Here is a 19,441-nt window from a genome sequence, read left to right as displayed (position 1 = left end):
GACAGAACAGTATAATAAACCTCAAATTCCTATCATTTAGCTTCAACAGTTATCAACTCAAGGTCAATTTTTTCTTGTCTACACTTCACTTGCTCTTCTCAGACTCTGTAATATCAATCCCAGACATTATATGAATCTATTCATAAATCTTTAGAATGTTTCTCCAAAGGATAAAATACATTTTTTTTTTTTAGTAGTAGGGACTGAATCCAGGGTCTCATGAATGCTAAGCGAGTGTTCTACCACTGAGCTAAGCTCCAGCCCTTTTCATTTTTTTTTTTTTAAATATTGAAACAGGGTCTAAGTTGCCCAGGCTGACTCTCTAGCCCTCTTTTTGCCTCAGCCTCCCAAGAAGCTGAGATGATAGGTATGCACCACAGAGCCTGGCTGAGACAAAAGATATTTTAAAAATATAAGCACAGCCCACGACAGTGGTGCATGCCTATAATCTCAGCAACTCAGGAGGCTGGGGTAGGAGGATCCCAAGTTCAAAGCCAGCAACTTAGTGAGGCCCTGTCTCAAAATAAAAAGGGTTGGAGATATGGCTCAGTATTTAAGCACCCCTTGGTTCAATCCCCAGTAAAAACAACAACAACAAAATACCATATTATTCCAAAATTTAATGATAATTGCATAACATAATCAAATGTCCATTGTCCAGTTTACCCAATTGTCTTATTTTTTTTCCAGTTGGTGGATTAAGATCAGGCTTCAAACAAGGTGTATCTATACACTGCATTTATTTGCTTAGTCTCTTAAGCATCCCTTTCTTTTTCCAGGCACCAGGGTGCAGGGCAGGGTAAGCTTTTGGGCTGAAGAGTGCAGGGAGGTGGATGGATGGTCAGAGTCAGGACATCCATGTGCGATTACAGAGATAGGGTACAGAGGATGGTCTCTCCAACAGGGAGGAGAGGCCAGGGCTGCTGAAAGGTGGGGCTTGTCTTTGTGCATCCCTGAGCAACCCCTTCCACCAGCTGCTGGGGCTAAAGGAAGGTGAAAATACGTCCCAAGCTGAGAAGCAGGGACAGGGCTCAGGTTGGCAGGGGTCAGCTGCCCTTTCCACAGGCTGGAGGTGAGGGAGGGCTGGGGCCTGAGATCAGGCCTAGAAGGAACAGGATGTCTCTGTTGGGGAGGGAGGAAGAAGACAGCGCCAAAACCCAGGTCCTGGCCAGTCCCCAGCTCCACCCTACCTGGCCTTGGCCCAGGAGGGCCTCCCTGGCCTCCTAGCTATCATCCACCCTGGCACCCGGACACTGGCTCCCTTCACGATGCTGAGGGTCCATGGTCCAGATCGTTTGCTCTGCCTTCTATTCCTGCTCCTGGCCCCCCACAGCGCTGAGGGGGACCGTCTTCCTTGGCGCAGGTTTGAGTACAAGCTCAGCTTCAAAGGCCCAAGGCTGGCATTGCCTGGGGCTGGAATACCCTTCTGGAGCCATCACGGAGGTGAGGGGAAGAGGTGGGGAGCAGCCACACCCGGGGTCCCTCAGAGTGCTGGAGCTGGGACTAGATGGGGAGGGTCTGCCAATGCCTCTGTCTAGGGTAGGGCCTGGCTGGTGTAGACAGCGCTGGGGTCCCAGGACCACTCCCAGGCTGGTTTCCTGCTCTGCCCACTATAATTCCATTCCTACCCAGCAGCCTCAGTTTCTCCTTTCTGCCTTCCCTACCCTAGGACCACTCTCTGCTTTGTCTCTCCTTAGATCCCTCATCTTCCTTTGCCTCTCGGAAGGATGGTAAACACACATGAACTCTCTCTCCTCTCTCCCTCTCCCTCTTCCTCTCCCTCTCCCTCTCCCTCTCCCTTCTCTCTCCCTCTTCTCTCCCTCTCCCTCTTCTCTCCCTCTCCCTCTTCTCTCCCTCTCCCTCTCCCTCTTCCTCTCCCTCTCCTTCTCCCTCTCACACACACATACACACACTCTAAGTCCCAGACACACAGAAACAAATTACCTTGGACCAGCACAAGCTTACAGTCTAGGATTCATCTTGGTGGGTCATGGCTGTCCACAAGAACAGGGAGGCTACCTGGAGGGAGGCATCTTCATGTCCAGCTGTTTTGCCACAGCAGGCACCAGCCCTTCCTTGTATGTGTGTTGGGGATAGAATCAAACCTGAAAGCATCTTACTCTACAGGTCTGTATATAAGGCCCTCCAAACCCAGAACTGTTACAAAGAATCTATCTTCTACCTGATTTTGTTCTCAAAAAAGTTTGTGATGACTAAGAATTATAAAATACAAAGGAGCTTAATTTAGGAATAAGTAAGAAAGACACCTGCAATGAAAATGGGGCAGGAAATAAGTCCAGGAATGTGGCTTTCTTCCAAAACATATGCCATGAGATTTGTTTAACCATTGATTTAGTTCAGAGCTTCCTGGCAGGCAAAGCAAAGAGAGCAAGCAGATGGCCTCTGTATTACTATCTATGAGATGTAAGTTTTGGAAAATGGCCCACTTGCTGACTGAGGCCCTTAAAGACGATAAAACCTGCTAGTAGGGTCTTTGTTCTAATCTTCTCACAGAGGAACGGGAGGTAAACATATGAGTGGGCTCTTTCTCTCAGCACCAAGCCAGGCTCTGCCTCAGGGTCAGGATGTCAGGGCAGGTACAATGCTCATTGTTCTGGGCCTTGCCAAGTGTCACAGACTGTGTAGGGTAGCAGAGGCCCATTTTATGAAATTACCCAGTGATATACTTGTGGCTTCTTCATTCATTCATTCACCTTTTATGGAACCCCCACTCCCATGCTCCTCTGTGTCCAGGCCGGTCAGGCTCAAGGAGCCCACGGTCTATGGCAAGGTCCACAGACACTCCACAGAAGGCTGAGCATGTAAGTGTAGCAGTTAGCAGACAACCCTGGTCTCCTGCAAGTCACTTCAAGGTGGCAGCAGCTTCCAGGGGCCCTGGGACTTGCAGCCTTGCTGTGTCTGAGCCTCCCTGCCCCCATCCCTGGCCGTTGCAGAGCAAACAGGCTGGATTAGCAGCCTTTGGAAAGTCCTGGCAGGGTCTGGGCCCTGGGCCAGGTTCCAGGCTGGCAGGCTGGAGGGCTGGGGAGCCAGCTGGAGTGGGGACTCTGACTTCCCTTCCCCTGGTTCTTACCAAGTCTCTCAGTGTCTCTCCTTTTTCTGCTCTCCTACTATGTAGGTCCCCACCAACACCAGGGATGGTTCTCACACTAGCTCCATCCTTCTCCCCCCACTGTCCTGAGGGCCAGCAGCTACCTCTGCCTACCCCTCCTGCTTTCAAGCCTTCCTCATCTTGGAAGGAACCAGGTCTCCCTGCAACACACACAATGAAGCCCCATTCAGCCACACTCGAGTGTCCTCTGAGCTTCCACAACCTGCAATCCTGAGCCTCCTGGGGCTACTCTCTCACAAGTTGCTCTCCTGTGCTCTGTGGTTTCAAGCTGTCCCCTTGCTCTCACAAGTCCTTAATCTCCTAATCTGACAACACGAATCTCTCTCATGGCAGTAAAATATTGTACTTTGAAGTCAGATTGAAATGAATTCCAATCCACTTAGTTCCTTGACTTTTCTGAGCCTCCGTTTTCTCATTGGTAAATGGAGTCTCATCAAAACAGATAACACAGGCTGAAGTGAGGCTGAAGTGAGAACACAGGCAGCTTTCCCACCGGGACACTGTCCCCTCCTGTGCTGGGTTGTAGATCTCCCTTCTTCAATTGGCTCCTGCATGGGTCAAACGGGCCCCTGATTTTTTTTTTTAATATATATATTTCTTAGTTATGTATGGACTCAATGCCTTTATTTGTTTTCATGTGGTGCTAGGATTGAGGCAAGTGCTCTACCACTGAGCCACGACCCCAGCCCCAATGGGCTCCTGACTTATAGCAGGTCAGGTGTGACCTCCTTCTCCTCCCAGGGCCTGGCTCCAGCCAATAAGACAGGAAGTTGGGGATTGAGAGAGTAGTGGGCTCTGGCCCTTGAGCTTCCCTGCTCCACAGACACCATCCTGGGCCTGGAGGAAGTACGCCTAGTGCCATCCATTAGGAACCAGAAGGGCGCGGTGTGGAGCGAGACTTCTGTCCTCTTCCCTGCTTGGGAGGTGGAGATGCAGATGAGGGTGACTGGGCCCGGGCACCGGGGAGCCCAGGGCATGGTGAGTAGCCACCACCCAGGCCTAACAGAGTGGGTGAGTCAGGGAGGAGGGGGATGAGCCCTGGGTTCCAGTGTTCTTCAGAGACCCTGAGCTGAGGGTCTGGGGACCTGCAGGCTGTATGGTATACCCAGAACAGGGGCCAAGTTGGCTCTGTCTTTGGGGGGCTGGCCTCATGGGACGGCATCGGGATCTTCTTTGACTCCTCGGCCGAGGATACCCAGGTGAGTAGCGCTCTCCTGCCTGCCCATTCCCTTGCCCTCCTTCCTTTGCCCAGGGCTCAGGCTGATTGTCACTCCCATGCAGGACAGCCCTGCAATCCGTGTGGTGGCCAGCAATGGGTACGTCCCTTCTGAGCAGCTTGGGTAAGGGTCTGTGGGGACTGACCTGCCCCTACCCTGGGCTGTGAGGGCTCAGCCCTTGCCCTAGGGAGCCCCCCCCCCCCGCCCGCCGCTAGAGCTGCCACCATGCTGGCTCTCTCACTCTGAGCCCACAGCTGTCTCCTGGGACACCTCTCACTGGGTGTCAGCTGTGCCTGCAGCAGCCCCAGAACCAGAATACTTGCTCTTCCTGGGAACTGCCCCACGGAGTTCTCAAGTAATTCAACCCAACAGTCCTAAGTGAAATTCCTAGTCCCCAATCCCCTTGTTAAGTGGGGATTGTTAAGTGAGGACACAGAGGCCCAGAGAGGTGAAATGACTTACTGAGGTCACACAGCTGTGTGCAGAGCTGAGACTGGAGTCCTGACTTGCCCATGGAGGGTCCACGCCCTTCCCTGAACCAGTTGAGTCTTCCCTTTCTCCAGGATGACGTGGCTTGCTGACCTCCGTGGCCCAGCTGCTCCTCAGTGGCTGGGCCGGTTTGTCGGTGTCTCTTAGCAAACATCCCTCCACTCATAACAATTAGAATAATTGCTAACATTTGTGGAGCTGAGTTTACTGTACAGGCACAGTGCCCAAGCACTTGACATTCATTCTTAGTTACCTTCATAGCCCGTTGTTATGAGGTAATGGCAATTATCCTCTTCATTTTAAATACGGGAATGCCCCAGGCATGGGGAGGTGAGGTAACTTGCCCAAGGTTACATAGCTAGGAGTGCAGACTCAGGGAGCTGCTCTGGACCTGCTTCTCCCTGGCTCTGTGCTGCTTCCCTCTCCCATGAAGGTGACAATGACATGCTCTGGGGTGAGCTGCCACAGTGTCTGTGCACCCATGTGCCCAGAGGAACTCAGGGCTCATCACTCTTCTCCTAACTCTCCAGAGCCTGTCACCCCTGTTGGGAAATGAACTGGTCATATTGTCCTTGGCTATTAGGACATGTGCCAAGCTATCAGTCCCGCTCGGTCCAAGCCTTGGTAGAAGAGAGGAAAAAGAAGCATCCCCAGAGTCATGGGGAGACTTGGAGTTTAAAGGAGAAAGGGACAGTGAGATGAGGTGGTGGGGTGCAAGTGACAGAAACCTTCTGGGGAAAGGCCACAGGGAGGCCCCAGCCTCCTCTGTAAACTCCAAGTCCCAATATTCTGCCAGGTGAAGCCTGCTTTCCTATCCCTCTTTCTTATGCTAAGGAGGCAGAGTACAGCAAGGGAGACTCAAGTCTCATACCAGGCCACCCCACTGGGAAGGGGGTGTCACCACAAGCCTCAGCAGAGTGACTACTGGAGTGCCCTCATTGGCTGGGCCTAGGGTCTTATGTGGCCTGGCTAGATTCCAGCTCTCACAGGGATGGAGCAAGTCACCAGGTACTGGGCTCCTGTCACCGAGATTTCCGGAACCGGCCATATCCCATCAGAACACGGATCACCTACTGGAGGCAGAGGCTGCGTGTGAGTCACCCTCCTGCTTCTAGGGGTCCTTTGCTGGCAGATTACAGAGCTCCAAGCTACACAGTTGCTGTGGGGGGTGCCCATGGCCCCAACAGACTCATGTCTGTGATACCACAAAGGGTATCAGAGACAAAGGGTCCCTCCACTCACGTGGCATTCCTGGCACATCCCATGTGGGATCCTCCACCTGCATACAGAATCCTAGCAGTCACCCAGAGAACAAGCGTATAGTGTTCACATGAAACCAGAGTGCAGGTCACCTTCATGTCATTTAGATCCCAAGCACTTGGCTGTCTGTCCTTCTTCAGGACCAGGGGAGCCAGAGAGTCAGAGGTGGGGATGATCCCCCACTGCTGGGTAAGGCGACAAGAAGAAGCTCATGCCCTCTATGCCCTTCAGGTGTCTTTGAGCACTGGTCTCACTCCCAGTGACCCAGATGAGGTCTGTGTCGATGTGGGGTCCGTGCTTTTGGCTCCTGGAGGTTTCTTTGGGGTCTCAGCAGCCACCAGCACCCTGGCAGGTGAGGACCTCTCTGGGCAGGTAAGCGCCGAGGCGCAGTGTTCGTTTTTTTGTGGGTAGTGCTGGGGTGGAGCCCAGGGCCTTGTTGTGCTAGGGAAGTGCTCTGCCACAAGTGCTCTGCCACTGAGCCCCGGCTCTCGCCTAGGGACCCTGTGAAATGACTCATCCTTAGCATCCCTTCTAAAGAGCTCTGTGTGTGGGGTCAACCACTTCCTCACCATGTGACCTGAGCAAGTCACGAGCCCTTTCTGGGTCTCTATTACCATCTGGAGAAGGTCACATCTGCCTTGCAGGGTTACTGAAACTCTCAAATGTGATAAAACGTGAGAAGTTTTATTCCAGTATTGCCCCTCCCCCATGCAATTCGGCAGGTGAAAGGAGGATAGTGGCTACAGGGGACATTTAGGGAAATAGAGCAGAGGGAGGTGATGCAGGGGGGAGCCCATGAGGGGTCTGCAGCTGGAAAGCAGGCTGGGATTAGAGCATGGCAGTCCTTGAATGGCAGGACTTTGGTCTTTATTTTATTATTTTATTTTGGTACCAGATTGAACCCAGGGGTGCTTAACCCCTGAGCCACACCCCCAGCCCTTTTTTGAATTTTATTAAGAGACAGGGTCTTGCTAAGTTGCTTAGGGCCTTGCTAAGTTGCTGAGACTGGCTTTGAGCTCAGGACCCTCCTGCCTCAGCCTCCCAAGATGCTGGGATTGTAGGTGTGCACCACCGCACCCAGTAGGACTTTGGTCTTTAGACTGGGCACTGGGGAGCCCTGGAAGGTTTCTGAGGAGGAGAGTGATATGATCCAAGCCATGGTGGGGAAGCAGCCTCTGCAGGATGCTGTTGCCAAAAGCAACTGTGCTCTGGGATGGGAGGGTGTCCCTTGGCCTGCTGCCATGGCTCCAGCCCTGGATGCTTTGTGATTGTCCAGTATTCCCAAGCACAGGGGCCTAGCTGCGTGTGTGGTTCACCCTCACAGCCCACACATCTGCTTCCCTGGCTCTCACACCTTTTTTATGAAGTGAGCAAGACAAATGCCCAAAGTCACCCCGACCTCTTGCCTTCCTGGGATATAATGGAGCCTGGGGGCAGAGTGAGGTCTGGATGAGCAGGGTGCTGGATGGAGGGATCTTATGTCCCCTTCATCTATCCCCCTTCCAGATGACCATGATGTCCTGTCGTTCCTGACTTTCAGCCTTAACGAGCCGGGTCCAGAGGTGATACCAGCCCTGGCCTGCCTCCGAGAGGCAGCCCAGGGACCCACCCCTCCCCAGATGCTTTTGCCAGTCTCATCGTGTCCTTGGACTCACCATTTCAGCCCTTATCCTCACCTGTTCTCTTAATTCTGCTCAGGCCCCAAGCCTTGTGCTTGGCAGTGCTGGGGGTCAGGCTCTGTCTCCAGGCCTCCCAGGCTGGTGGGTGGAGTCAGGCTATGATATGAGAGAGCTCAGAGTGATCTGTGCTGGCTATCAAAAGGCACAGGGGTCACTGGGGTTGAGGCTCAGTGGTAGAGTGCTCACCTAGCGCATGTGAGGCACTGGGTTCCATCCTCAGCACACAGAAAAATAAAAAATAAATAAAATAAAGCTATGGAAAAAAGTTTAGTTAAAAAAAAAAAAAAAGGCACCAGGGCTGTGGCGAGCACAAAGGAGGGGTCTGAACTGCCTGAGGGTCAGGGAAGGCTGCCTGGAGGAGGGAGCTTAAAGGAACCCTACATACACAGGCCTGATGCTGCAGCAGGGAGGGAAGAGTGTGGGGTGTGGGGCTGGAGGTGGAGGCAGAGCTCAGAGGGCTACAAAGAGCTGGCGAGGCTGAGCGAAGCCCCACCCCCAGGGTGGGGTGAATAGTTGGTCAGGGAGGGAAGCTGGGCTCATGCGGGATCCTGTGGGAAGGCTCTTTCCACTTTTGGCTCTCCCATAGGTTGAGGCTTGATCTCTGTCTTCCTCCTCCAGGTTCCCCCTCAGCCCTTCCTGGAGATGGAGCAGCTTCGTCTGGCAAGGCAGCTGGAAGGGCTGCAAGCCAAGCTGGCCCTGGGCAGCAGGGTGGTTATAATTCCACAGCCAAACTCAAAAGCCCAGGAAGAGGGTAGAGACCCAGGGAGTGGGCAGGAGGGGAAGTGGCCCATTTGAGTATCATGATCCTATGTCCTTAGAATCAGGAGTCCTTCAACCAGTGGGGAAATGGAGGTCTAAGGAAGCCATATCTAAGCCAAACGTGGACCCAGGTGTCCTGTCCTATCCTCTCCACCCAGAAATTCTCCAAGGAAGCAGCCATACCATTTGATGCTCCTCAAGTCCCTGAAGGTAGGGTCTTTTGCCCTACACCAATGGCCACCCACCCAGCTCTGCCCCATCCCCAGGGGAAAGGCTCTTTGACCTGGAGGAGACATTGGGCAGACACAACAAGATCCTGCAGGACCTCCAGGCTCTCTCTGAGCAGTTGGCCCAGGCAGAGATGCAATGGAAGAAGCAGCTGGGGTTCCTAGGCCAGGCAAGGCCTGATGGAGCCTGGGTGAGTAGCCCCTTGGGCATCCAAGTCTCCACCTGTGGTCCTAAAAGAGGAAAAGAGTTATAGTCAGGAACTAGTCTCCCCAAAAGTCTGGAGTGCAAAGAGGGCAGAGGTTAAAGACTGCAGGTCACAGGATGGGGCAGGCCAGCATTCACGACAAGCAAAAGCTCCAGAGCCACACAGCTGGGGCTGGGGAGAGGAGATGCCAGGAATTTGGATCCGGGTCTGTAGACGAATGACAGAAATAGACTAGGTGCTAATTTGCATGTAGCTTCACAAGTGACTTGCCTGTGGCTTGCTTAATGCTCAGTTGCATCAGAATCCTCCTTTCATCTTCACTGTCCCTCCAAGTTCCACCCCCAGGGAGTCATGTCCCAGGGCACTGCCCAGTTTTGGGGGTTGAGAGCTAAACCCAGCCAACGCTTAGGTGCTTAGGTGCCTAGCAGAGGAGACCAGCAGCACTTTCAGGCTTTGCTGGGTTCTGAAGGGTCAAGATTTTAATCTTTTGTCCTCAGACCAGAGCAGATTAGGCTGGGCTGCTGGAGTGGGACAGAGGGGTGGGGGTTTACACCCTAGGGCCAGTTCTCTCTGATCCTACCTTCAGTTCCTGAGAGATTCCATTCATCCCCCAAAAGGGCAGCCACCTCTCTAGGTCACTCTGCAGGACAGGGAACCAAGCCCTGGCTGTTAACTAGCACTGGCCTCCAGCTCGGGTCATGCCCTGGGAGAAGGGAAGGGAGAGAGGACTGGGCTGAACTTCAGGGAGGAAGAACCATTTTTAGAAATGGAAAGAGCTTGGGCTGGGATTGTGGCTCAGTGATAGAGTGCTTGCCTAGCACAGGCAGGCGGGATCCAGGTTCGATCCTCAGCACCGCATAAAAAAATAAAGGCATTGTGTTAAAAAAAAAAAGAAATTGGAAGAGCTTGATAAGGTCTAGGGGTGACCCTGTTGGTGGGAACAAGCCCCTTTAGGGAGAAGGGGCTTGAGATCAGGAGGGAAGATTTCAGAAGCCCAGGTGAACAGGAGTCAGGTAAACTCTACCTGCCCCAAATGAGAAGGGCCCTGGTAAACTGGTAAGGCCTCTGGAAGGAGGGGGGCTGCAGTGTCTCTGGGGAAGGTGGGCTTTGAGGGGAGGACAGCTGGGTCCTGGACCATAGATAAAAGGCTGGCCCTCCACAGGATTCTGCCAAGATCAGCACCCTGCTCTATGGACAGCAGACTTTGCTCCAGGCCCTGCAAGAGATGAGGTAAGGTGGAGTAAGGGAGGAGCTGGAAGAGGGAAGAGAAGCCTCTCTACCAACTTTGTCTGTCTGCCTGCAGCTCCTCTCTGGGCCCTTCCTTCCTTTCACTATTTCCTGAACAACCAGCACAGAGTTTGGCAATGAGAGGGCCTGGGGCTGAAGTTATGTTAGCTGAGTTGACCTCAATTTAACTGAATGAAGTTTCAAGTTTTGAAAGTCCTAGTTTAAAAGCAACTATCCCTAGGAGAAGCCCATCATGAAGGACGCCTTGAGACATTCCCACCCCAGCGAGGGTTAGTAACTCTGAGCTTTCCTCCAGTGATAGTTTATGGAAGGAATGAATGTTTTGATGAACATTCTTGGAAGGAGCACAACCAAGATCAGACCAGCTGGAGACAATCCCTGAATTCATTTTTGCCCTTCTCCAGCCTGCTAGCATCCTACTCTGGAGCACTCAGGCCTGTGGAGCTACCCATAGACTCCTAAGAGTGGGGAGATCACCTGGATGCCATGGGTGCTCTCACCCCACATCCAGACACCTGGGGGGTGTATAGGGGAAGAGGGAAGAAGCTAAATTCCCTGGGGTCTGTAGGTGAAAGAAAGAGCCCAAGGAGCCTCAGGTTGAGAAAGACAGATTTAGGGAGAACTTGTCTGAGCTAGAGCTGGCTCAAGATCTAAGGAAAAGGTTTGGAGTAAAAAGACCAGTCCCCAAGAAAAGCCCCTATGAATGGTGTCTGTTCCCCACCTATTCACTACCCTGGGGATTGTGGGCAATGATTAGTTAATTTGGGTACAACCCGAAGGGGTAATGAGTCATTTCCCTGGTTTTCACTCCACACACACACCAGCAATGCAGCTGCTCACATGGCCTCAGGAGCCCAGGTCTTCTACCTGCCTGTGGGCACTGAACACCATTTCTTAGAGCTGGACCAGATCCTGAGCCTCCTGCATAAGAGTCTTCGGGACCCAGTGGTAAGGGAGAAGTAGTGGGTAGCATGGGGGCCCCAGCCCTGAGGTCCAGGCTCTGTCACCCTTCTTCCAACTCAACCACCAGAAGGGAAATGGGGTGGGCTGTGCCCAAGATCATTCAGAGTTTTATGGTAGAGGGGCTCTTTTCTGTGCCCTTGTACCTTCTTGCTCTTTCCCTCACCCTCACCCTCATCCTGTCTTTGTTTTCCACTTCTGTCTCTCTCATCTCTTAAGCCCTTGGCCTCCTGATGATCTCAGGATCTAGGTCTTCCCAGCTTTTCTCACAGATGGAGCCATCAGAGCTGGGGTGGGGGAGGAAATGCATGCTGCCCCTCCTCCAGGTTCCCCAGATGAGAGCCAGCATGCCCCAAACCTGGAGAGATAAACAGGGCTCAAGTATGGCACAGATTCCAGGTACCCCCCCTCCTTCTGTGTTAGAAGCTGATCAAGATCTCAGACTTTCCCCTTTCAGAAAGCAGCAGTCAAGTCCCCCCGCCCATCTGGATGGCCCCCAGGAGCCTCCACATGTCTACGGCCTGGCATCTTCCTGTTCTTCCTCCTTATCCAGACTTTTGGCTTTTTCTGCTATGTGAATCTTAGGTGGGTCTTCCACGAGCAGCACTTCCCACCCTACTCAACATCACTTGGTTCTGGGTTACAGCTATTCAATTTGCAAGAGGGACCCTGAGGCCCAGAAGGGAGCTGCCCAGTCCTCCAGATGGCAAGGGGCAGAGCACAGGCTCAAACCCATACTTTCATCGGGCACAGACCACCTGCTTAACCCCCAGCCCCATCTGGTCCTGGTCCTCCTAGCAACCAATAGTCACACCCTAGATGATCAGCACTATAAATGGCAGGAAGCTCAGGGACTTCAGGAAGTACAGGAGAAAGCACTTGATAGAGCTTGTGAAGATCAGGGATCTGGTCTGAAAAGGACATTTGATAAGGGTCATTAAAGTGACTAGGAGTTTCCCAGCATGACAGGATGGGTAAAGGCATGGATGCATAGAGAACAGCATGGGGAAAGGCATGGGGAAATGAAAAAAGCATAATATTTTGGAGAAAAAAATGATAATTCAGTACTATTAGTGAAAAGAACAGGACCAGTTTGTGAAATTGATAATTGAAAAGGCAGGGGATGTCACTATTTCTGCTTGATGGGTGTTTGCTGAATGGATGAGCGCTGGTCCGACTCTTTTCACCAAAAGTACTGAATTATCATTTTTTTCTCATTTAGAGATGCAGATATGCTGAGGGCCCTGGACAAGGGACTGACAGTCCTTGCTGGGGAATCTCAAAACAAGAATTAGTGTGGGCTTGGATGATCCCAGGGAAGGAATAAAGTGTGCTGAGCTTTAAAAAGCACAAAGTGGAAACAATCACAGGCTTCCTGGTGTACAGAAGGGCAGTGGTAGCAATAAACCACCCAGATGGTCCTTAAATGCCAAGGGGAAATAAGCACTTCATGTGACATGCTAAGGGAGCCATAGAAGATCCCAGAGCAAGAAAGGCTGTGGTGCAGTGAATGGAGGAAGGCAACTGTGAGTCTTGGTTTCAAAAGCCCAGAAGAGGCTGGGTGCAGTGGTGTACATCTGTAATCCCCACAACTCGGGAGGCTGAAGCAGGGGGACCACAGGTTCAAAGCCAGCCTCAGCAACTTAGCAAGGCCCTAATAAATTTAGCAAGACCCTGTCTCAAAATAAATAATAATAATAATAATAATAATAATAATAATAATAATAATAAAGGGGTTGGGGATGTGGCTCCATCACTGGTCCAAAAAACAAAAACAAAAGCCTAGAAAGGAAAAAGTCAAGCAACCATCTTGTCTCTGCAGCAGGCAGGAGCTGGACAAGAGGCTTCGGGAGTGTTTGTCCACAGGAAACCTTCCTTTGGGTGCTGTGCCACACATCCCTAGGGTGCTGGGAACTCTGAGGAGGCAGCCCCTCTCCCCCAGCATGCATGCCTGACCCACTTCAAAGCCACTTCTCTCTGGGAAGCAGGTGGCTTCTGTGGGTGGGGAAGAGGACTTTGTTAGGATCCTCTTCCTCTTGATGCCCAGCTATTGCCCACACCTTAGCTTTTGGTGAGCCCCACCTTATTAAAGGTGAATTCCCTCTTCTGCATGTGTTGATATGCTCCTTTATCTCCAAGTCTAATCTCTCTGATGGCTTCCACCGCTTTGGGTAGGTAACCTGGAGTGGGCTCCTAGCAAGTAAGCAGGCCAAGGGCTCACTTACCTGCCCAAAGACCAGATACCCCACAGCCCTTCCCTCTTGACCAGGGAAGGAGAGGGAGTAACAACTGCATATAATTCCATCCCCAATTCACCCAGAACAAGGAGCGGTGTCTCCCAGTGCCCCTCCTGGCCCAGCCCTGTTAGCATTACCAAACAATCCTCTCCCTCTTCAATCCCTGCAGCTCGCGGACAGCAGGGCAGGCACGTGACTGAGGAACCCATGAATCCATAACTGGGATTCCCGCTAACGCTTTCGGGTCTTCCTTCCCAGTCCCAAGCTCCAGGGCCAGCAGGTTGCGGGGCTGGGGGGATTGGAGGAAAGAAGGATGGGGTGAGGTTTTGCCCCTTGCTGCTGCTTGGATCTCCCAGCTGAAATCCTGACTATCAGTGACCCAGGAGGGGAGTAGGTTGAAGGAGGTTAGGAAGCAGGGTACGCATCAGCGCAACCCCTGTCCCCGGAGGAGCGACCCCATCACCGCAGGCCCTAATCCGCTGTCAGCAGTGGCCAGCAGAGCTTGGCGTTGAAGGAGGCACGTGGGAGAGGCGGGAGTGAGGAGCGGGCACGTGGTCCAGCCTTCTCAGCCCCGTGCATGCCCCCCGCCCCCCGTGAGGAGGGGTTTGGGAAGGTAGGGGCGGGCCCGGGCGGGGGCGGGCGACANGGCGGGAGCTGTCCGCGGGACCTGGTGCTGAAGTGAGCGCGGACGTGCCGGAGCCCGGTGTGTGGTACCAGGCGCCTGGTGCCCCGGCCGGCGAAGACCATGGCGTTCATGGTGAAGACCATGGTGGGTGGCCAGCTGAAGAACCTCACCGGGAGCCTGGGGGGCGGCGAGGACAAGGGGGACGGGGACAAGTCCGCAGCGGAAGCGCAGGGCATGAGCCGAGAGGAGTACGAGGAGTATCAGAAGCAACTGGTGGAAGAGAAGTGAGTGGGATCCCTTCCCGGTTCCAGCGACCCCCACACATACACACAGCCGCTGTGCCCACCCTTGGGCCAATCTGGGGGCCCAACTTTCCTCCCCTGCCTTCCTACATGTGATAAGAGCCTGGGAGATGCCTTCTAGGCTACTCCCACAGCCACTGCTTCTCAAACCCAGGACCCTGCTCCAGCTTCTGTACTCTGGCCCAGAGGGCATAGGGGGAGGGGTGATCGGTGCCTGGGACAGGGAGCTGGGTGCACGTGCATTTCTGACGAAGCAAATAATCCCTTAATCCGATCTGGTCCTAGCCGCCTGTGTCTTCCAACTGGGGCTCCTTTGAGCCAGAAGCTCTGAGAAAAGCAGCACAGCAGAGGTGGTGGTGGGGGTGCTCAGAGTCGCGGAGACAGATCCTGAGATGGGAGCACCCGTGGATATTGAGCCTATTGTGTTCCAGCAGTCCTGGGACACAGCGGAGGTGGGGGTGCAGTTAGGCTGCTTGGGTTCAGATCCTGGTTTTGCTTCTCATTAGCTGGGTAACTTTAGGCAAGTTACTTAACCTTTCTATGCCTCTTTTCCTTTTCTGGAAAGGGGGGATGGTCGTCATAATATATGCTTTATATATTCATGTAGATTAAATAACTTAATGCATGTAAATCATCTAGCCCAGAGCCTGGCACGTAGCAAATCTTCGTTAAATGTTACTTGTTATTTCACTTAATCCTAACAGCGTTGTGAATTACAATGTCTCATCCCCATTTTACAGACGAGAAAGGCAAGTGACTTACCTAAAGTCATACCCTAAAGTGGTAATGGAGCCACAATGGGAACTGAGATCTTTTCCTAATATTTTTCCCCCTCATGACACAGTTTGTCAGGGAGGGAAAGACAGGCATGAGTCAGGAACGGCACAAATATTGGGATCTGCAGAGAGGGTTAGAAAGACTGATACCCCTGTTCAGTGGCGGGTGCAGAGTCCGCAGAGGGCACGATGATGGGGAAAAGCAACAAAGACCAATATAATCGGGTCAGGTCTGAGAGCCCTAGCTACGCACAGGCCAGCAGCTGGACCGATGCAGGTTGCTGCCAGTACTCCAGAGACCCCTTGGGGCCCTCGCTCGCAGACCCCGCCCCTTCTTTCAGTCCTTGCATTGACTCCACCCCGGTATCCTGGCAGGATGGAGCGGGACGCGCAGTTCACGCAGAGAAAAGCAGAGCGGGCCACGCTACGGACTCACTTTCGAGATAAATACCGACTGCCCAAGGTACGAGAGCTCAAGCTGTAAGAGTGGACCGCGCCCTGAGCTCTGGGCTTAGAACTCCTTGATCCACTCTGTGTGCCAGAGCTCTCAGCCCGTGAGACTCACAGGGTGCTTGGTTGAATCTTTTTCATTCATTTGTTCATTCACTCAGTTAACCAGCGCTGCCAAGAGTGAGGGCTTGGTGTTTAGGGGAAACCCAATCATCCAGAGACTGACAGGTTTGTGTCCCCAACCCTCCACCCCAATCAGGCCTGGCCTCAGAAGGAACAAAGGAGACAGAAAGTAGATTTTACCACAGGAATGAGTACTCTCAGGCCTTCTGAGCATGCATGGAGGTTAGGCTGAAGAAGAGAAGGCCAGTGACTGATGTAAGAGGTACTTGGCCATGTTCTCACCTAATAACCTCAATAATGCTGCCAAGTAGCTATCACCCACATCTACAAATAAGAAAACTAAGTCTCAGAGAGATTAAAGGACTTGGCTAAGGTCATATAGCCAGTGAGAGATGGAGCTCATGCCTGTGAATACTGAGCCTGTGCTCAATTCAGGCCCTAAGGCTGTTTTCCTGGCATGGGGGTCTGCCTGCAGAGAGCAAAGTACCTCCAAGCAGCCAAGGTGTATTTATCAGGAGGACCCCTGTGCTCCTGTAAGCACTCAGCACCATAAGCATGCAAGTATGTTACTTCTGTAACCTAAGAAAGCAACCCAGGTATAAGCCACTTCCAGGATATCACCCTAGTGTGCCTGGAATAGAGCTAGACTGAAGGGCAAATAGAGGTAAAGTGCTATAACACTTCTGACCTTGATCTTCCACTTGAATTGAAAGATCAGTGAACATTACCTTCACTCATTCAATAAATGTTTACTGAGCCCCTGGCTGCCTCTGACTTCCCACAGAGCACCAGTCTTTTGGAAGTCTCTCAAAGGGAAAACCAATCCAAAAAGACTGCCTGGCTGCAAACCCAGCTAGGAATGGAGTCATTACTCAAATGCTTGCACTGAGTATCTAAGAGACACAACTCCTGCTATTAGGGAACTCTGAGTCTACTAGAAGAGGCAAGACTTGGATGTGACTGAGTAGGACACATGGTCCCAATGCCTCCCACAGGGACAAAGAAGTGTACTAGCCATGGGCAGGTGCTGTGAAAAGACAGCATAGATGTTGGAATCAGTGACATAGATTTGAGTCTAGCTCCCCTGTTTCCTAGCTGTGTGGCCTTGGGCAAGTTACTTACTTAAATTATCTGAACCTCTATTTCCTATTTGTAAAGTGGAGACAAGAGGAACTACCTCCTAGATACTTTTTTATTGTGAGAATTAAAAGCACCCCAGCTCAACATTAGCCATATAACAGGAGTTATTAAATGGTACCCATCGCTATTATTGGTTATGTCCTTTGGTGGTGTTAACAATAGTCAGTACATGACAGTTGATTTTAACAGTGTGACTCCTAGGCATTTTCATTTTCTCTTTACTCAGTATGCTAAGTCCTTCAGTGTCTCAGAGTGAAGTAAGGCAGTATGAAAGTGCAAGGCCTCCAGGTCCATGCATCAAATGCTTGACCCTGGGATGTTATGGGTAGAGGAAGAGCTCACTAGAACACGGGGCTCAAGAATCTAGGGACCTGAGCTGGGGGCGATGGTGCACACCTATAATCCCAGTGGTTTGGGAGGCTGAGGAAGGAGGGTTGCAAGTTCAAAATCAACCTCTGCAACTTAGTGAGGCCCTAAGCAACTTAATGAGAACCTGTCTCAAAAAAAAAAAAAAGGTGGGGGGAGGGCTGAGGCTATGGCTCAAGGACTGGAACCCAGTCCAGGTTTCTTTCCTGATACTTCAACTCTGAGTCCTCACAGACCTGCACCTCCACCCTGCCCCCTCTTCCCTTCAGAACGAGACAGATGAGAGCCAGATCCAGATGGCAGGTGGAGATGTGGAGCTACCCCGGGAGCTGGCCAAGATGATTGAGGAGGACACAGAAGAGGAGGAGGAGAAGGCCTCAGTCCTCGGGCAGCTGAGCAGCCTCCCAGGCTTGGACCTCGGCTCACTTAAGGACAAGGCCCAGACCACACTGGGGGACCTCAAGCAATCAGCTGAGAAGTGCTACATCATGTGATCACTTCCCCTGGGTTTGCCCATTGGGATGGCCAGAGGGCTGGTCCACATAAGGGCTAAGAGTGTGTCTCAGTTTCCAGGGATCTATATCCCATTTTGGGCTTTATTTCCCTTGCCCTAATCTAGCCTCAGAACCCTTCTCATCCTTGCCCCAAACCTGACTTCTAGTGCCTCCCTTCCCACTGGGAGCAAAGTTTCCATTCCTTTTTCTATCCTTTAGGACCCATCCCCCTTCTCAGCCTGGGGAGGCCACCCAAGATTATAGATATATGTCCATCCCTCTCTGGCCCCCAAGTTCCTGCACACAGGAGCATTCACAAAGGGACACAATGACCCTGCCATGTTGGCCACAGATAACCCTGGCACACAAAGACACACATCCCCTGGGTTCCTAGCCCCACCAGCCACCACCCCTCAGATGCTCTCAGAGGAGGGCTATAGGAGATGCCCTAGCAGACAGGAGGCCTGCATTCCAATCTCCATCTTTATTGTCCTTGAAGGCCACTGCTCTTTCAGGGCCTATTTCATCATCTGGAAAATGGGAACAGACTGGATGATTCCCAAGATTCTATTTGGCTTTGCATCCCTGGCCACTCCAGCCGAGCCCACACTCCTCCTTGGGCAGGGCTGCAGCTGCAGTCAGAGCCTCAAGCAGCTGCCACTGTGGGCTCTGGGAGCTGAGCAATGCTGGGTAAGGGGCGAAGTGCCAAGGATGGAGCTGGCATCAAACGGTAGCCCAAGCAGCTCCAGGCCTTCTCTGGGCCCAGGGCCCAGCCAATTTCTGTCCTGTTCCTGTAGAACTCTCTGTCTGGATTCTATAGCTGGAATCTCCTCTCCTAGCTCAGTGAAAAATAAAAATTTCAAATGTCATGGTTCTCTTTTCACTTCTTACTGATCTTGAGTCCTGGAGCTCATAGCCCCAAGCCCGCCCTGAAGGGGCATCCTCTATGCCTACCTGAGTGGCACAGTGGGGAGGACACATTCAGTGCCAGGAGTGGAAGGGTCTTGTGAATGGAAGGGAACTGCTCCACCGCCAGCCCCTATAAGATGTTCTAGTTCTACCCTCCCAGGGCCATGGGTGAGAGTGGGGGGCTGTACTGACCCAGTAGCCTGGGGCAAGATGAAGTAGGACTGGGCTCTGGGCTTTGAGGGGGATGTGATGGCCATCGGGGGATATATGTGGGAAGGTGGGGGCCTTCAGGTCATTACCTGGGTCCACAGGAACTGCCACAACTCAACCACAGCTTTCTCTGGCACCTATGCCTACTACCCTTTCCTCACTTAGGAGATGGAGGATGTAACAGAAAGAAGCAGGGAACCTGTGCTCCAGCCTGACTATCATGTGGCTTTGAGCAGGCTCCCTTCCTCTCTAAGCCTATTTGCCCCTGTAAAAAGAAGAGTCCCACCACCCTAAAATAACAATAGCACAAGTTTCAAAGGGTGACTTTTTTCTCTCTCAGGGGTCCTGTGGATCAAGCGCCAGAGCTCAGGCATACTAGATAAATGCCCTACCATTGAGCTACAACTCCAGCCCTAAAGGATGACCATTTGTAAAGCCCTTGACACATGATAGGCCATATCAATAAATGGGGAGCTGGGGTTGTGGCTCAGTGGTAGAGCGCTGGCCTCGCAAGTGTGAGACCCTGGGTTTGATCCTCAGAACCACATAAGAAAAAATAAACAAAATAAAAAGATATTGTGCCCATGTATAAATAAAAATAAATAAATAGATGGTAACCCATTATTTAAAAACA

At 52.2% G+C, this 19,441-nt stretch overlaps 2 protein-coding genes across 3 annotated transcripts; both read left to right on the top strand.

The window, feature by feature from the left end:
• The first annotated feature begins 565 nt into the window (after positions 1 to 565).
• Positions 566 to 14,045, top strand: Lman1l (lectin, mannose binding 1 like). 2 transcript variants are annotated; one of them, XM_015480431.2, is made up of 14 exons: positions 566 to 1,443; positions 3,954 to 4,108; positions 4,222 to 4,329; positions 4,412 to 4,470; positions 5,826 to 5,928; positions 6,328 to 6,448; positions 7,603 to 7,658; positions 8,394 to 8,526; positions 8,801 to 8,989; positions 9,562 to 9,626; positions 10,130 to 10,197; positions 11,040 to 11,163; positions 11,633 to 11,760; positions 13,001 to 14,045. In XM_015480431.2, the coding sequence occupies exons 1-14, from the start codon at positions 1,269 to 1,271 to the stop codon at positions 13,128 to 13,130; spliced, it is 1,614 nt and encodes a 537-aa protein (XP_015335917.1). In that variant the 5' UTR covers positions 566 to 1,268; the 3' UTR covers positions 13,131 to 14,045. The 2 variants fall into 2 exon arrangements, with proteins under 2 accessions (XP_015335917.1, XP_048648965.1); XM_048793008.1 differs by lacking the exon at positions 9,562 to 9,626 and having other exon boundaries at positions 8,801 to 8,952; positions 12,998 to 14,045.
• On the top strand, positions 14,046 to 18,555 carry Cplx3 (complexin 3). Its single transcript, XM_015480429.2, has 3 exons — positions 14,046 to 14,321; positions 15,491 to 15,578; positions 17,464 to 18,555. The coding sequence occupies exons 1-3, from the start codon at positions 14,158 to 14,160 to the stop codon at positions 17,686 to 17,688; spliced, it is 477 nt and encodes a 158-aa protein (XP_015335915.1). The 5' UTR covers positions 14,046 to 14,157; the 3' UTR covers positions 17,689 to 18,555.
• The last annotated feature ends 886 nt before the right edge of the window (positions 18,556 to 19,441 follow it).

The sequence above is a fragment of the Marmota marmota genome, unplaced genomic scaffold (assembly GCF_001458135.2).
Source record: "Marmota marmota marmota unplaced genomic scaffold, marMar, whole genome shotgun sequence".
Taxonomy (NCBI): domain Eukaryota; kingdom Metazoa; phylum Chordata; class Mammalia; order Rodentia; family Sciuridae; genus Marmota; species Marmota marmota.
The sequence above is the reverse complement of the archived record's forward strand: the minus strand, read 5'-3'. Positions and strand labels throughout refer to the sequence as shown.

Excerpts from the sequence above, each read along its gene's own strand:
- Cplx3 (XM_015480429.2), top strand. The coding sequence starts at position 14,158 with ATGGCGTTCATGGTGAAGACCATGGTGGGTGGCCAGCTGAAGAACCTC. Across the intron at positions 14,322-15,490 it reads AAGCAACTGGTGGAAGAGAA|GATGGAGCGGGACGCGCAGT; the intron begins GTGAGTGGGATC and ends GTATCCTGGCAG. Across the intron at positions 15,579-17,463 it reads ATAAATACCGACTGCCCAAG|AACGAGACAGATGAGAGCCA; the intron begins GTACGAGAGCTC and ends TCTTCCCTTCAG.
- Lman1l (XM_015480431.2), top strand. The coding sequence starts at position 1,269 with ATGCTGAGGGTCCATGGTCCAGATCGTTTGCTCTGCCTTCTATTCCTG. Across the intron at positions 6,449-7,602 it reads AGCCACCAGCACCCTGGCAG|ATGACCATGATGTCCTGTCG; the intron begins GTGAGGACCTCT and ends TCCCCCTTCCAG. Across the intron at positions 11,164-11,632 it reads AGAGTCTTCGGGACCCAGTG|AAAGCAGCAGTCAAGTCCCC; the intron begins GTAAGGGAGAAG and ends TTCCCCTTTCAG.